A 16139-nucleotide genomic window follows, 5' to 3' on the forward strand; every position below is an offset into this window, starting at 1 on the left:
AACAGAGTATTGATACCCCTCCCGCCCCAAGCCCGGAACCTTCATACGAAGGGAATAATTGCTTTCCGGATGAAAATACAGTTGCAACAAATGTTAAAAAGGGATCCCCTTTTTCTGCTCCAGGGGTTTCAGGACAAATGCTCAGTGCTTATAGCGCACTGTGGCGGTATGTTTCAGTTTGTAACACATTAATTGGACTGCTAACCATGGGAGTGCACGGACTGTGGAGGCTATTGGAGAGCACAGGGAAACCCATCAACCCCGAGACACTGGAGGGAAAGATCCTTGCTGTTGGTATCCTCAGTTAGAAATGCTGTATTTATCTTTGATCTGTCCACCATTATTTGCTTCTTCTGTCTCAGCAGTGTGTAGGTTTTACTAACTTCAGTCATAGCAGAAACCTTAACCAGAGCCCCCCTCAGACATCAGTATATGGCTGAACCAGGCGGTGAAAGGGGTGAGGGACCGTGAAGGCAACAGCGTCCAGAACGCCCACCTGCTCACTCTCTTCCACCGCATCTGTAAGCTACTCTTCTTCCGCATCAGGCCAGTCTTTGTGTTTGATGGGGATGCACCGCTGCTGAAGAAGCAGACCCTTGTAAGTCTGTGTGCCCGCGTGCATGCGTTTGTGTAGCAGGCAAGCGATTCCTGCTTAGCGTCTTCATTTTAACCTTGTTTTCCTCCTGCAGGCTCTGAGGAGGCAAAGGAAGGAGGAGCTGACTCGCGAGTCCAGAAACACCAATGAGAAACTGCTCAAAACATTCTTGAAGAGACAGGCTATCAAAGCTGCACTTGGAGACCACAGGTGAGGGACAGAGGGAGCATCCCTAAACCAGCAGTAAATAGTTCCTCCCATGTTTACCCTCCTATTCTTCAATGACATCAACAAAATAAAAATACCTCTGCTCTCCTTCTGGAGTCATTATAGTGTCAGGGCTTTGGCCTGAAATTAACGCACATTTCTTTCCTACTTCCCAGTAAGGAACCTCTCCCCAGCCTCTCCAGCGTGAGGAGAAATGAGGTGGATGACATGTATGTTCTCCCAGCACTGCCACCCGCAGAGGAGAAAGCCAAAAGCAGGTTACTGTTCACTTGCTTGCATACATAAGTTAGTCAGAATCCATGCAGGGTCTTTTCTGGGTAAACGGAATGCTGAAAAGCTCTTTTCCTCCACATGTGTGGACATGCCAGGAGGGTCAGGTGCTTTGTGAAAGCAAATGGCTTCATATCCACGACTAGAAACTTTTTGTTTTCTTGCCCTCTTCTCTCAGATAACCAAACAGTTCATATGAACCAAGGAGCAATTAGTAAAATGCATGGTTGTCTTTATTTAGTGCCATATCAAACATAGTGTGCAATAACAAACATCTGAATGTTTTCCTGTTGCACTTACAGCTCAGAGGAGGAGGAGGAAGAACGAGAGGAGGAGGAGGAAATGGTTGATAGTTATTACATGTATCAGGTAAAATGGTGTCATTGCACTCTGAAAGTGCACCAAATTGGTATCCTCTCCCCAAAATGTTAACATATTTTTGCAATTTTTCCTTTACAAACTCTTCTTTATATATCCAGTAAAATTCATCGCCTTGTGTCTCTGTTCACATATGGGTAACTGTCTTTACGTTTATTGTATAACTGTCCTCACTGACTAAAGTGAGTTTGTTCTTCATGTCTCAGGGAGACATGTGTGAAGACCCCAACTCAATGGACATCAACTCAGAGGACTTTGCCAGCCTGCCTCCTGAAATGAAACATGAGATCCTCAAAGACATGAAAGAGTTTTCTAAAAGACGGCGGACCATGTTTCACAAACCTCCAGAGGTACATCTCACTCTCAGGCTACAGTTATTGCTAAGGCTTTTTTTATTTTTAAATGTTTTAAAATGGAAATAGTTTGGTCTGGATAACTCCTCACTCATGCTTCAGTGTCTCCTGACGCTTCTTCACTCTCTCAGCGGTCCGGAGACTTTTCACAGTACCAGCTGGCTGGCCTGCTGCAGAGGAACCGGCTGAACCAGCGTCTGGAGGGTGTGGAGAAGGAGATGAACCACCGGAGCGCAGGCAGTGCTCCAGATGTCTGCCAGCAGGACGGAGCTCAGCAAAGCGTGGAGGCACAGCGGCTGGTTTCAGAAGACCATTCTCACTATATCCTTATCAAAGGTGAGGCAGTCAGTGGATTGTTGCACTACTGTCTGGAAAATAGATAATCAGTGCTACAGATTTCTTTTCCGAATCACATTTAAATGTCTGAACATTTAAAAGGTTCATTGGAAGACAAGTAATGTTCATATAAGTTCATATTTTAAACAGTTTTTTGTTCAAAAACATCATGATGTAGTTCTTTTTATCAGATTTTTATTGGTGGATCATTGTGTTTTACTTTTCTTTTGACATATCAGAAGGCTGAAATGAAAAAGTACAAGCTTGCCTCTGTGTTAGTTTATAAAACTGCACTCCACTTTACCTTCATAGGCACCAAAAAGAGTGAGACAGCCCCCGAGAGCCAACCTGCAGCTGCACCCTGGGCTGGGAGCTCCCTGTCAGGCTGTCAAAGACGGCCCAAAGACAAACCTGAGCCTCTTTGGCGTCCTGTCTGTGAGGAAGAAGATAAAGCGCAAGCTACCTCCTCAGGCGACTCCAAACCCTCAGCATCAAAACCGTCTGATGGAGACGCCTCACCGCCCTCACCTCGGACATTCAGAGCTATCCAGGCTGCGATTAACGACAGCTCCGACGAGGAGAAGTCCGACCGGGTTAAGACGGATGGTGGCAGCATGTCTCCACGCACACTGCTGGCAATCCAACAGGTTCTGGCTGAAGATGAAGGTGGAGCTGCTGAATTTAAGAGTAGCTCGCCCACCAATCAAACAAATATTCATCATCGTGCCCCAAGAGCGGTCACCAGCAGCTCGGAGGAAGAGGCCAAACCTTCACTCAAAGAAAAAGGCCTTGATATGAAGCTCACGGGGCAAAGTTTACGTGACAAAGACAGGTTGTTAGATAGCAGCTCTGAAGACGAGATGGAAGAATTGATTGGCGAGAGAAATAAAGCACTTCGATTAGCAGCAAAGGAGATCAGCTCAGAAGATAAGATGAGGAAAGCAGAGCTGTCTGAGGATATAAAGACAAGCTGTCGGGCACGAGTGGAGAAACAAGAACAAGTTAATAGACGAGAACCAGAGCGCACACCTCAGGATGCTGCTGCTGCTGCAAACAGTCAAAACCCAGTATCTACAAACCTCTCTCCTCAGCTCTCTGGAAGACCCACCGCACTCTTAGAGCAGTTCACCGAAGCTCCAGAGAAAAATGGATCTGAAGTGAAGTCAGAGAGCAGCGAGGAAAGCGAGTCAGAAGGTACAGTAATGGTGTCTTTCACATTGCAGTCATTCAAAATGTGTTAAATCTGTAGTGTGTTTGTGCTTCCAGATGTCAGATTTACAGGTTTAAATAAGCAGAGGGTTTTACATTTTAATATAAAATTTTGAACTGAGACGTGTTGGTTTCTGAAAAGCCTGACTTCTCAGAACAAAACCGATCACTGTATGGATAATATAATAACAGGGCTGCATATAGGACGTCAAATAGACATCCTGCAAATTGGTCCTGTGCCTTGGGTAAAGATTAAATTATCTAGCTTACAGAGTAGGTTCAGTCATCAAGGAAAACCAGTCGCTTAATGTTGTATTAACCAGATTTTAAAGTGTAATTATGCCAGTTACCCCATGCTTGGTCTAACAGCGTTAGTGTTTGTTCAGGTCGTGCAGCCCTGATGCATCAGCAAAAGCCAGATGGTGGCCCAGCTGATCTAGTTGGTAAATCTGCCATAAGGCACATTATTAAGCCGCCTTTGCTTGCCGACACTTTATTAGGTGTCTGCTGCAAGCCGCTTTGCGACCCAGCCTGATCCTCTATTGTTGTTGATGCTTTCCACATATACGCGTGGTCCCAGAACATATCAGTCACTGCAGTTAGAAATAACGCCACATTTTCTCTTATGGGAATGCAAAGGTCATCTCAGTCTGCTCTTTCCCTGTTTTCTCAGAGAGCTTCATTGAGGTCTCAGAAGACGACTCAAAAGAGGAGACTGCAGATGATTCCCTCGTGATAACTGGAGAGAAAGCACATCCAGATAAAGTCCATAAAGATGACGCAAAGGAAGAAGGAAACTCAGAGGAAAGTTTAGCAGAAATTTCCTCAACTGTTGCGCTGAACTCAGAGGAAGAAGCAGAAACAAAGGCACAGAATGAGATGAAAGAGCAAACGGAGACAGAATCCAGATCAGCTCCAGCCATCAATGAATGGGAACACTTTGATGTTGTAAGTTTCTGTAATTCTGCAGTTTACTGATCTCTGATAGACAGAAAATTAGTCATCTTGATGATTCATTAGTACTCAAGCGGTACTACAAATATAGTCACACGTGGCCTACTTTCTTCTAAGACGTAAAAAAATTCTTCTTTTTTCTTCTTATGTGAAACTAAGGGCTCATTTTTGGGCTCTTCAGTGCTGAAATTTTCAGAAGACTGGTATCCTTTTGATATTTTAACAGAGAACTACTCCGATCATACTGATCACTTCAGATCAAACTGTCAGATCATTAAAAAAAGGAATTATTATGATGGGCATATCCCCAAACCCAGTCCATTAATTTGAGATGGTCGTGTAAGTAAGTTTTACCGAACTGGTGTTGATTTGTCTCCTGAGGAAAGACCAGATGTTCAGAGAATTCTCAACTAACACCCTTTCGTATTAATATTATTAAGCAAACACTCATTCAGTGATTCATGACCAAGGTTTTGCAGCTCAAAAATAACACCGACTTCTTTAAGTTGCTTGAAGACATTTCACCTCTCACCCGCGAAGCTTCTTCAGTTCTATGGTCAAAAGGTCCAGAGTCCCAGATTTAAGTCCTATTTGGTTTGACCATTTTCAATTGGTCAAACCAAGTTATCTGGAGCTCACAAGGAAGGGACAAGAACTTGAAGATGTTTTACAAGGGGGTCATGAACCCCCTGTTTATCCTCTATCTAATCATGCGAGTCAAGGTGTGAAAACGGGTGTAGGTCACAATCAACCAGGGTTTCGGGTGAACCCTCTGTGAAGCCTGGCTCCACCCTATCATGTGATTTCCTGAGGTCAGATGGCCCCGGATGTGAGTGGGTGTTAAGGCATCTGGGAAGGGAACTCAAAACTGGATTATAGATGACAGACAGTTGGTGTCGTAAACCACCGCCTCTGTTCAAAGATGGTCGCTCACAGTGGACATAAATGGCTTCTTTCACTCCTCTTTCAAACCATCTGACTTCTCTGTCCAAAATGTGAACACAGGTGTCCTCAAAATAGTGACCTTTGTCCTTTAGATGCAGATGGACTGCTGAGTCTTGTCCTGTGGAGGTGGCTCTTCTATGTTGTGCGATGCGTTTATGAAGTGGCTGTTTGGTCTCTCCAATGTAGAGGTCTGAGCATTCCTCGCTACACTGTACAGCATACACCACGTTGTTAAGTTTGTGTTTAGGAGTTTTGTCTTTGCGATGAACCAGTTTTTTCAAAGATGTTTAAAAATTCTTCTTTTTTCTTCTTATGTGAAACTAAGGGCTCATTTTTGGGCTCTTCAGTGCTGAAATTTTCAGAAGACTGGTATCCTTTTGATATTTTAACAGAGAACTACTCCGATCATACTGATCACTTCAGATCAAACTGTCAGATCATTAAAAAAAGGAATTATTATGATGGGCATATTCCCAAACCCAGTCCATTAATTTGAGATGGTCGTGTAAGTAAGTTTTACCGAACTGGTGTTGATTTGTCTCCTGAGGAAAGACCAGATGTTCAGAGAATGCTCAACTAACACCCTTTCGTATTAATATTATTAAGCAAACACTCATTCAGTGAGTCATGACCAAGGTTTTGCAACTCAAAAATAACACGTACGTCATGTCTGTACTTTGATTTCTTATCAGCTATATCCATTACTGTTTGTGAAGAAATGACAGTTTCAGACTTTCTGGTTTATCTATAATTATTTGTTGTTGTTTTGCACGTCAAGCATTCTTCAGCATAAACAGAAACAAGACTATAAGGAGCAGGTTGACATGCAAAAGTGTGTGTTTGTTCTGCAGGATGAGCTGGAGGCCCTGGAAAGCTCCCTGAAGGTGGAGCAGAGCAACCTGAGGGAGCAGAAACAGCAGCAGGAGAGAATGGCCAACACAGTCACCGGGCAGATGTACCTGGAGAGCCAGGTGAGAGAGAAATCACATCAGCACATACAGCCACACGCAGACCGTAAACAAGTATATATGTTTTTTAAAAAGTTGATGTGTACGCTTTAATTAGAAAAAATAGAAACCAGCGTGTAAATAGATTAATGCGCTGACAGCGGATCTGACAGATCAGAGCAGGTGTTAACTCCCAGCAGGGATACATTTCCCAGCATCACCTCTGCCAGACATTCCCAGAGTCATTGCTACCTCACAGTCTTTGCTGTGCGTCTGCTGGCTCGCTCACACCCCTGAAAGCCAAATGCTGTCAGCATTTTCTCCTTCATAAAATTCACACTGAGGTAAAAGCTCAGTGTGTGCGATCTGTTTTTAATCCTGTCAGCTGCTCCTGTAATCAGCTGCTAAGAGCAGAAGTACCTCTCAGATGACCACGGAAACATCCGCAGCCTGTTGAGCTGAAAGGGTTGTAATTTTAAGATCAGAGTCTTTTAACACATCTCGGGACATAATGAGACCTAAACCCCTAAACGCCAACTCTGATACTGAGAACGCTCTACATCATCTTATTGTACTTTGTGAGTAATGACCGTTTGAAACCAGGAGCTGCTGCGGCTGTTCGGCGTCCCATATCTGGTGGCTCCGATGGAGGCCGAGGCTCAGTGTGCGGCGCTCGATTGGGCCGACCACACGCACGGGACCATTACAGACGACTCGGACGTGTGGCTCTTTGGAGGACGTCACGTTTACAAGAACTTCTTCAGCCAGGACAAATATGTCGAACATTACCAGCACAGCGACCTGCAGAGCCAGCTCAGTCAGTGAATGTGTGTGTGTGCGTGTGTGTGCGTGTGTGTGCGTGTGTGCGTGTGTGTGTGTGTGTGTGTGTGTGTGTGTGTGTGTGTGTGTGGGGTTATATGAAAAAATATATATCAAAGGATGGAATTCAAGCCTGCTTCCAATCAAATGTATTAAATCTACATACATGATTGCTGTGGAAACACAACAATCATGTTCTTTCATGGGCACATTATAGTTATTTTCTCTTAAACCAGCACACTGACCCACATGGCTCCGTGCATGGTTGATTTAGTTTTATTGGTGGTTGCAGCTGCAATGGTGTCATATTTATGGGAGTGTTGTAATAGTGCTAAGATGGCACATCACAACAGGAATTTCATAAGCTAATATTGTACATATGAGGGAGAGGTGTTTGTGTAACAGGCTGTCAGCACAGTCTTATTGCTTACAGTGTTGTCCTTTTCTTTATTTTTCCTGTTTACTTAACAACCTGTAATCTCGCCTCCGTCAGGTCTGGACAGGACTAAAATGATAAATCTGGCTTACCTGCTTGGAAGTGACTACACGGAGGGTGTGCCAGGGGTCGGCTACGTGACTGGCATGGAGATACTGAATGAGTTTCCAGGACCAGGCCTGGAGCCACTGATACAGTTCAGGTGGGTGAGATTGCTTCTGTGTGCAAGAGACAAAGACAACAATCAGTACTGGATGTCTGTGATCTTTTGGACTCAGGTGGATGAATTAAAGAGTCTGATAGCAACAGGAAGAAATGACCTCCTGTAATGTTCCCTCAGAAAGCGAGGTTGAAGGAACCTGTTTCTGAAACTGCTCTTCAGATTGTCCAGTGTGTTAGGGAGGGGGTGGGAGTCATTGGAGTCAAACATGTCCCTGTGCCAATTTTTATTTTTTCAAGCATGCTGCCACCATCAAATTCAAATTGAGCCAATATTTTTCTCATTTTTTTAATGTTCTACTGTGAATAATGTTATTATATAAGATTTGCAAATCATTGCATTTTTTTTTTTTGCATTTACATATTTTTTAGGATTGGGGTTGTGTGCTAAAAAACACCATGAGTAAATATAAATGTTATTTCTGCATTGAGCTTTCTTTCTTATTGTTGTTGCCTTTTGTTCTTTTCTTTTTTTTAATTTAACTGTAGTAACTGGTGGTCAGAGGCTCAAGAGAAAAAGCACCTGGCGTCTGATCCTCGGGACACAAAAGTTAAGAAGAAGCTGAGGGATCTGAAACTGCAGCCTGGTTTCCCCAACCCTGTGGTGGCTCAGGCTTACCTGCACCCCACTATTGACCAGTCAGGCAGCTCCTTCAGCTGGGGACGTCCACAGCTGGACATGATCAAAGAATATCCTTTCTCTGTTTGTGGGAATGTGTTTGCCTGCTTTTCCTGAACGTATGAATATTTCTTAACAAGCGCTTTACATTCTGCCTGAGTCGTTTTGGCTGGAGCAGTCGGAAAACAGAGGAGACTCTTCAGCCTGTGATCAAGCAGCTCAACACCCAGCAGGTAACCAGGTTACATCCACATGTGAGCATGTCAAAGCAACAATAACCTGGCACGGAGGCCAATGTCAAAAAAGGAGAGAAAGGCGCACACCTTTGAAAATGCAAGACAAAATCTTTGTGTTTTTTTTCCACATGTAAACAGTTTCTTGAAGTCTTCACTCAGGAAGCAGCTTCTCCAAAGATCAGTTTTCAGTAACCTCAAGTGAGAAGAAATTTAGTGATAGGCTAAACATAATGGTTGAATATTTGCAAGTTAAAAGTAATGAGTAAACAGTTAAATGGTTAGCTGAAGGCGATCAATTGTAATGGGTAGCTAGAAGGAAAAATACATTTCAGATTACAAGCTTGTCAGTGGTGTTCCCCAGGGCTCTGTCTTAGGGCCCTTTCTCTAAAATGCATATCAACAATTTTATTCATACTGTGATTTTGTTATTTAATTGATTTTAAGGTGTCCCAGAATGTTTTGAAACAAAAATAAAATTTATTATTATTGTTAAACACATTAAATGGCCATAAAATGGCTAAAATGTTTAGCTAAATGTTAAGCTAAAACCTAAAGATACAATAAACAGTGCAGATAGTTGGTTATAATTTGGCATGTTATCAAAATGTTAGCTTAGCTAAGATAGGTTAACTAAAATAAATAATTGCCTAAATGTTTTATTAGCTAACGATTATTGATTGCTGACATAGCAGGAATCAGAATAATGAACGGTTACATATTGAGCTAAGAGCAGTAAGCACGCTAGCATTAGTTAAGTCTTAGTCTTAAACAGTACTATTATGCTGTAAATTCAAACCCGTGCATATCAAACAACCACCTGGGTCTCAGGGGTTAAATGTCTCCAGTTAGATTGTGTAACTTTTGAAAAATCAATAATAGAAACAATAAATTAAACTGGCTTGTAGCCTTCTATCGTTCATGTCTTGTCTGCTTTGGTTTAGACTCAGCTGCGGATAGACTCGTTCTTCCGCATGGAGCAACGTGAGAAGCAGGCGATCCGCAGTCAGCGACTCCGCCGAGCGGTCACCTGCTTGAAGCGAAAAGAGAGGGAAGGAGGAGCCGAGGAGGAAGAGGACGACAGTGAGGACGATACGCATTCCCTGTCTAAGTCTAAGAAAGGGAGTCAGGATAAAGGAGGAGAGGAGAAAGATGTGAGGAGATCTGTGGCAGGAGGAGGCTTTTTAGGGTCAGAGATGACTGATGAATCTCCTCTTACAGCTCTCAGAGATAGCAGTAGCACCAGTCATGACTCCCTCTCAGTAAAGTCTGTTCCTCAGTCTAATAAAACTCCACCTAAGAGAACCAGGATGAGCAGCAGCAGCTCTGGTGAGGACAGCGACGGTGGTCCTGGAGTTGCTATGGTTACAGCCCGATCTGTGTTCGAGGGGAGCCGGAGAGGACGCGGAGCGAAAAGCACGAGAGGGAGAGGAAGCATGAGAGGAAAAGGCAGGGGGAAGAAGACATGAGGACTTTGATATGTACTCCCAAATGTCTGACGTCTACATGTCTGATAAACTCAGGGTTTCCATTTTATGAAACATGAATTTTGTTAAAAACTGCTATGAACTATTAATAGAAAATTATTTTCCTGCTTGTAGATGTTTGTGTGACCACAATGAGTTCATTTTGCATTAAATTTTTGAGATGTGGTACATGTTCACCTGTCATTTGTCGCCCTCGTGTGTCAATGAAACTGAGACAGATGCAGGTTTTCAAACTCCTTCTTTCAGGTCTTATTTCAGCTTCTTTTTATCCGCGCTATCACTTCTACCTACCCTGACTTGAAAAAACAAACACGTTTAAACTTTTGCACAGATGAGAAAGAAACTTCACAATCTTGCAAGTTAAATTGTTGGAATAAGATCAAAGATTTCTATTCCACTTCCCTCTCCAGCTCCGGTTCAGCAGCCGGCGGTGCAGCTGTTGCTGTCAGTCACTGTTACTGCTTCATGCACTTTGAGTTTAAGCATGCCCAGAAAGAGCTTGAGATATCGGGTACAGTGAGCCTCGGTGTGGGAGTCCTGGACAAGAAATTGGAAAACACTTTGTTTGTGTGAAACTTAAAACCACCGAAGGCAATCGTTAACAATCCTAGGGATCAGGATCCACAGTGACCCAAATTCAAAAGACTTCAGCCTTGATTATAAACCAAGGACTGCTTTGGCTGCTATCAGATCTCCTGCGTTGGACGTTCCTGTCCTGTTTCTTCCCTTAGTCATGGAGACACAGCAACCCAAGACCATGGATGATCCCAAAAACAGACACAAAGGTGAGTCATTAAAAAAAACATATAGAGAATACATGATAAATGCTGGCATTGTGGCACCGAGTATGAATCTGATATCAGACCGTGCAAGAAGTGTGGCTCTGCTGATAGATCTGCTTACTATTTACACACACAGAGCTCTAAATTGAGCTCTACCTGTTCTCACTCAACCTTTGCATTGTGGCTCGGTGGGCTCCCCTGACCTTTTCTCTAAAGTAGCATTGCATAACTGAAGTTGTGGGTCAGACGCTCTGAATAGATGTGACTCACCGGCTGGAGTTACAAACAAATGCAGCAGGATCAGAGAGGCATTATGAGCTGAGATGCTAAAAGTACAAAAAAACCTCCAGTACTTCAGCAGTTCTGCTTATTGTTGTATTATTGCCTGTGAGATGAAAGTGTAGGATTTCTGCTCCCACTCTGCCACAGTGTTGCACACATAGAACAGCCATCCTGTGCTGGAGCTTCTACAGTTCTGTAGTGAATAAAAGATGGAGCAGTTGGCTTATGTTTTTTTTGTGTGTGTGTGTGTGTGTGTGTGTGTGTCATTGGAGAAAAGAAAGGTTTAAATATATTGTAATTCAAGTGATTTTGTTCTGTCCCTTGGCTTTCATTTCATGGGTTAGAAAATGTGTAATGTGTAACATGGGATTTCAGGTCACGGGCCTAAAGCGGATACATCTAAGAGTAATTTGTGTCAAAGACCAGTCACAACAAAAAACAAACACACTGGAAATGACAAAAAATAGACCTCACAGCAGCCTTATTTCCATAGAAGAGGATGTTGCAACACATGGTCAGATGAACCGGTGACCTTTAACAAAACTAGCATTTCCTGGAGGGTACTGTCCAGCACAGTGCTGCCTTTGCAGTCTTGATCCCTGCGCACAGAGATTTCTCCAGATTTCAGACTTTTTTTTTGATAATATTATGTTGCAGGTGATGAGATATGAGAAGTCCTCACAATTTTATGTTAGGAACATTAATCTGAAATTTGCACACTTGCCAATCAGTGATCGGCCCGTCTTTACTTCTTTTCTAAGAAAGTTTCTAACATGTTGCAAATTCACCTAATTAGTCGCAAAATGTCCCACCATCTATTTCTTATTAGTACCACTTGCTTTTCCAGCCTTTCGTTGCCTCCATTCACACTTTTCTGAGACGTGATGCTGCTTTCTACGGTACGGTACGGAGCCCCGCAAGGGACATGGGAGAAAAAAAATTAAGCCGGACTTTTGTGAGATCTCGCAAAACTAACTCGGGATCTCGCAAAGGTTTTGCGAGATCTCGCAAAAGTTCATCGTAATTTTTTTTCTCCCATGTCCCTTGCGGGGCTCCGTACCGTAGCTTTCAAATTCAAAATTAGCTCATATTTTTCATGGAATAGTTCAATGTTACTAAAAAAAACATTAAAATGTTTTTTATGTTCTACTGTGAATACAATATGAGTTTGGGGGATTTTTACAAAGCATTTAATCTTTTTTGGAATTGCTGTTGTAATCCCAGTGAAGAAAGACACATGAGATCAGAGAATTTACCTAAAATTTGTCCATCATGTCTGATGATCCTGCTTTCCCTTACTGTGAAGTATCTCTATATAAACACAGTTAATATGATATCTGCCTCTTCTGTAGATGCCTGCAAAGCAGGTTCTGCTGTGGATGCAGAACTAGCCAGCGCCATAATGGCACGGCAGTTTCACCCGCCTGTTACTGGTCCCGAGGTCTGGGAGGGATACGTCTTTTCTGGTCTGGAGATCCTCATCAAAGAGTCCACAGACCTCTATGGAGCTGTGCTCTGGCCCTCAGTGAGCCCAAAAATTGTCCTTGAGTTTAGATGTGATGTATGCTCATAATTTTGATCCCTGTCACTTAAAAAATATATACTTGGTTCCCTCTAACAGGCCATGGTGCTCTGTCACTTCTTGGAGAACAACCAAGACAAATACAACCTGCTGGACAAAAATGTGATCGAACTGGGAGCTGGAACTGGGCTTGTTACCATCGTGTCCAGCCTGTTAGGTACTCACACAAGCCAGTGATTAGATTTAATCTTGTTAAGTTATTTTTCTCAATTTTACTTTTACTGTCTCTCCAGGTGCTAAGGTGACCTCCACTGACCTACCTGATGTGTTGGGGAATCTCCAGTACAATGTGACGCGTAACACCAAGGGCCGGTGCAAGTACACCCCTCTAGTGGGTTTTATATTTTAAAGCGTCACATTCAGGAGTATCACCATAAGAGTTAAAGATTGAAAGTGTGTGTGTAAATCAACCCACCCACCTCTGCTTTCAGGTCACTGAGCTGATCTGGGGTCAGGAGTTGGATCAGCGTTTCCCATGTGCCACTCATCGCTTCGACTACATCCTGGCAGCTGACGTGGTGTACGCCCACCCTTACCTACAGGAGCTGATGGACACCTTTGAATACCTGTGCCAGGAAAACACTCAGATCTTGTGGGCTATGCGTTTCCGCCTGGATCCGGAGAACAGCTTCGTGGATCGCTTCCGGCAGTGTTTTCACTTAGAGGAGCTGTACGACCTTCCCAGTCTGAGTATCAAGCTGTACCGAGCCTGGAGGAGGGACAGCACGACCAAGGACCTCAGAGAGGCTGCTAAACACTGAAGGAACTGGATGGGTTTACTGTGTGTGTTTGTGTTTTTGCTCAGTCGAGCCTCTGAGGGTCACGTTGCTCATATCCAGTCTTCTCACAGCACTGGTGATGTGGGAAATAATGTTTCTGACAACCCAGAGATTTTCAATAAGAGGTCTTTTGCTATGTGACTTCATGTGTGCAGTGCGATCAGGTTTTATCACTGCTGGAAGGACTGGAGAAGCACACAACTGTGTCTCGGACTGTTTAAAGGTTAATAAAATTACACACACTAATGGTTCTTGTATAAAATATCTTCTGGGGACCATGAGGAAGGGGGATGCAACTTGTTCTCTATCACCATCCTCGGGTCAGGCTTTATATTTTTGGGATTAAATGATAGAAAACTGCAACCTTTACCTCCTTTTTTTGTTTTTGTTTTTAATGTTTTCTATTTTAAACTTTTTTAGATTGAAAATTAGCTGCTATGAAAGTTATTTCTTTGAAAATTTAAATAAAAATATGAACTCATCAAGACTATATGAAAGGGGCTGCACCTTGTGTGTGTGTGAGACTGCAAACAAGCCAAGGTGGTTCTAGGCCTCAGCTGGCACGTTTAATGTTGAAGTTCATGAAAGTACAATTTAAAAAAGACTGAAGAAGTATGCTTGGAAGAACTGCAGGAGAAAGCCTCTTCATGATAACATAGCTTAGGTTTGCAAAATTGGGTATGAACGATGTCCTTTGAACAGATGAAACCAAGGTGTGTACCCGTAGGTAAGTCCAATAACCACTTGTTACAACCAGCATATGCAAAAGAGCATCTCTGAATGCACAGCACATCAAACCTCGAAGCAGTGGAAAATCACACTGAGTGCCACTCCTGTCAGCTAAGAACAGGAAACTGAGTCTACAATTTGCAGGGGCTCTCCAAAATTGGGCAACAGAAGAAAAATGTTGCCTGGTTTGATGAGTTGCATTTCTGCTGGATGGTGAGAATGAGAATTTGGCATGAACAGCATTGGAGCATGGTCTTGTATCAGGCTGGTGGTGGTGATTCTGGGTTCTTCTCCTGCACCCAAAAACATTAAATATTAAACTTTAAACATTTTTTTTATTTTTTTAAGTTTACAGTGAATTGCAGGTAATTTTTCACCAGCAAACAACTTCAGGAGGTCAAATGAAAGATCACAACCATACTGGGCAGTACATACTAGGCACACATTTTTTTGTGTTTTGGAAACTCCCCAATGAGCCTTATTAGCTGCTTTGGAAAAGGAAGGTTCCCGTCACTTTCTATTCATGTGACCTATAAAATCTGATGCCTAATTTTTGATTCCAAATCTTCCGACACATCTTGGCTCATTTCTGTCCGGTCGTTCCTCTTCTTTCTGCCAGCTCAGAGCATATGCGCAGTTTGGCTGCGGAGGTAGAGGAGAGGTGAAGATCTGTTTAACAAAGCAGCTATCTAAGCTGGTGTCAGTAAATGTCACAGCCACCATTAAGAAAAACAAATACTCAACAGCTGAAGATTAATGTGGACTTGTGGTGCCTGTCATCGAGCTTAAAAACTCCCATCTTTTATCCAAATAAGGCTGCTTGGCATCGGTAGCACAACCGGGCAATGACTTAACCACTGCATGCTTTCTATTAATGTGTCAAAGCATCCCAAGGTCCTGGATGGATTCGTGTTTTAGGATGTGAGTGGATTTAGCTGGACGATAGGTGAAACTGGAGGGTGGGGAGGTGGTACTTCATGCAACTGAGGGTGGTCTAACTGAGGTTTATATTACTGAAGCTTGCTTCTTTTCTCGGGGGCTGATCCTGTTACATCTCTGGTGAAGCAGTTGAGGGCATTGCAGGAAAAGCAGGCACAACATGGACATGTTCCACGTTACACACATCACTTTTTTAAATAGACGAGACCACATTTTCATCTGCAAAAGCAGGTGATTGCAGGAGACGTGAACGATCAAGAAATAAAAGTGCTGCTTGAGCTTTGACCTCTTGAGGAAACATGGTGATCATCCCTTTAATTACTAATTAAAAGGCGTATACAAAATTATTAAAAGCTTTTTAATGGACATAATGCTGATGTCCTCCATTCAGGCATGTTTCATGTTGTTATTTCTGGTCTCTCTCTTTTTTCTTCCTCCTTATGCAGGAGTTACAGTTGTTGACTGCCTAACAGCAGGCATTAATTGAAACAACACAAACTTGGGAGCTCTCTGCCAAGATGCCTTCAAGCCAAGCATAAATTATGTATTGGCCTTGATTCCCCTCTTGGCCCCATGTGTCTCCACTTTTTTTAGACTACTTACTATTGCAATAAACGATACGTGGACTGATTTGAACTCACGGTGGTGTTCAAGTTAATGTAAAGTTATCTCTTAACTTTAAAAGTTAGAAAAATACCAGCTTCTACAGGTTTAACATGAATTCCTAATACATCTGGGTATGGTGTTACAGACCGTGCAGGTTTTTGCAAAGTTCCAGCTTTGAGAAGTCAAAAAGTACCGGTGACAACAAACCCCCCCACCCCACCCTCAGCCTGCTGATATCATTCTGTCTCTCTCTCTCCTTTTGGCTTCCTCTTTGGCTCGTCTTTGTAGCATGTCCGCGTGAGTCTGCTTCTACGTGTGTTCTGCTCCGGGATATTGCTTGTGTTTATTTCTCATGGGTACTGCTCTAAAAATATCACCGTGCCCTTGTGATGATGATGGGTGTGTCCTGGAG

At 43.0% G+C, this 16139-nt stretch overlaps 2 protein-coding genes and 1 long non-coding RNA gene across 3 annotated transcripts; 2 read left to right on the top strand and 1 right to left on the bottom strand.

Moving 5' to 3' along the window:
• Positions 1-3: 3 nt before the first annotated feature.
• ercc5 (excision repair cross-complementation group 5) lies at positions 4-10193 on the top strand. Its single transcript, XM_085456157.1, has 15 exons — positions 4-294; positions 423-598; positions 690-805; positions 979-1080; positions 1396-1462; positions 1678-1821; positions 1956-2160; positions 2473-3354; positions 4043-4317; positions 6120-6239; positions 6819-7032; positions 7528-7672; positions 8179-8379; positions 8457-8541; positions 9486-10193. The coding sequence occupies exons 1-15, from the start codon at positions 138-140 to the stop codon at positions 10008-10010; spliced, it is 3414 nt and encodes a 1137-aa protein (XP_085312283.1). The 5' UTR covers positions 4-137; the 3' UTR covers positions 10011-10193.
• Positions 7066-10355, bottom strand: LOC146718837 (uncharacterized). Its single transcript, XR_014920443.1, has 2 exons — positions 10206-10355; positions 7066-7688 (listed from the first exon to the last, which is right to left on the bottom strand). It is a non-coding gene; the product is annotated as an uncharacterized LOC146718837 (long non-coding RNA).
• A 163-nt stretch (positions 10356-10518) lies between these two features.
• Positions 10519-13934, top strand: mettl21e (methyltransferase like 21e). The gene is made up of 5 exons (XM_085456237.1): positions 10519-10813; positions 12445-12617; positions 12714-12831; positions 12908-13005; positions 13106-13934. The coding sequence occupies exons 1-5, from the start codon at positions 10762-10764 to the stop codon at positions 13433-13435; spliced, it is 771 nt and encodes a 256-aa protein (XP_085312363.1). The 5' UTR covers positions 10519-10761; the 3' UTR covers positions 13436-13934.
• Positions 13935-16139: the final 2205 nt, after the last annotated feature.

The sequence above is a fragment of the Copadichromis virginalis genome, linkage group LG1, assembly GCF_057382275.1.
Source record: "Copadichromis virginalis isolate Kocher_CV1m ecotype Utaka linkage group LG1, C_Virginalis_male_GT1.1, whole genome shotgun sequence".
NCBI classification, from domain to species: Eukaryota; Metazoa; Chordata; class Actinopteri; order Cichliformes; family Cichlidae; genus Copadichromis; species Copadichromis virginalis.

Excerpts from the sequence above, each read along its gene's own strand:
- ercc5 (XM_085456157.1), top strand. The coding sequence starts at position 138 with ATGCTCAGTGCTTATAGCGCACTGTGGCGGTATGTTTCAGTTTGTAAC. Across the intron at positions 806-978 it reads GCTGCACTTGGAGACCACAG|TAAGGAACCTCTCCCCAGCC; the intron begins GTGAGGGACAGA and ends CCTACTTCCCAG. Across the intron at positions 3,355-4,042 it reads CGAGGAAAGCGAGTCAGAAG|AGAGCTTCATTGAGGTCTCA; the intron begins GTACAGTAATGG and ends CTGTTTTCTCAG.
- mettl21e (XM_085456237.1), top strand. The coding sequence starts at position 10,762 with ATGGAGACACAGCAACCCAAGACCATGGATGATCCCAAAAACAGACAC. Across the intron at positions 10,814-12,444 it reads TCCCAAAAACAGACACAAAG|ATGCCTGCAAAGCAGGTTCT; the intron begins GTGAGTCATTAA and ends CCTCTTCTGTAG. Across the intron at positions 13,006-13,105 it reads GGTGCAAGTACACCCCTCTA|GTCACTGAGCTGATCTGGGG; the intron begins GTGGGTTTTATA and ends CTCTGCTTTCAG.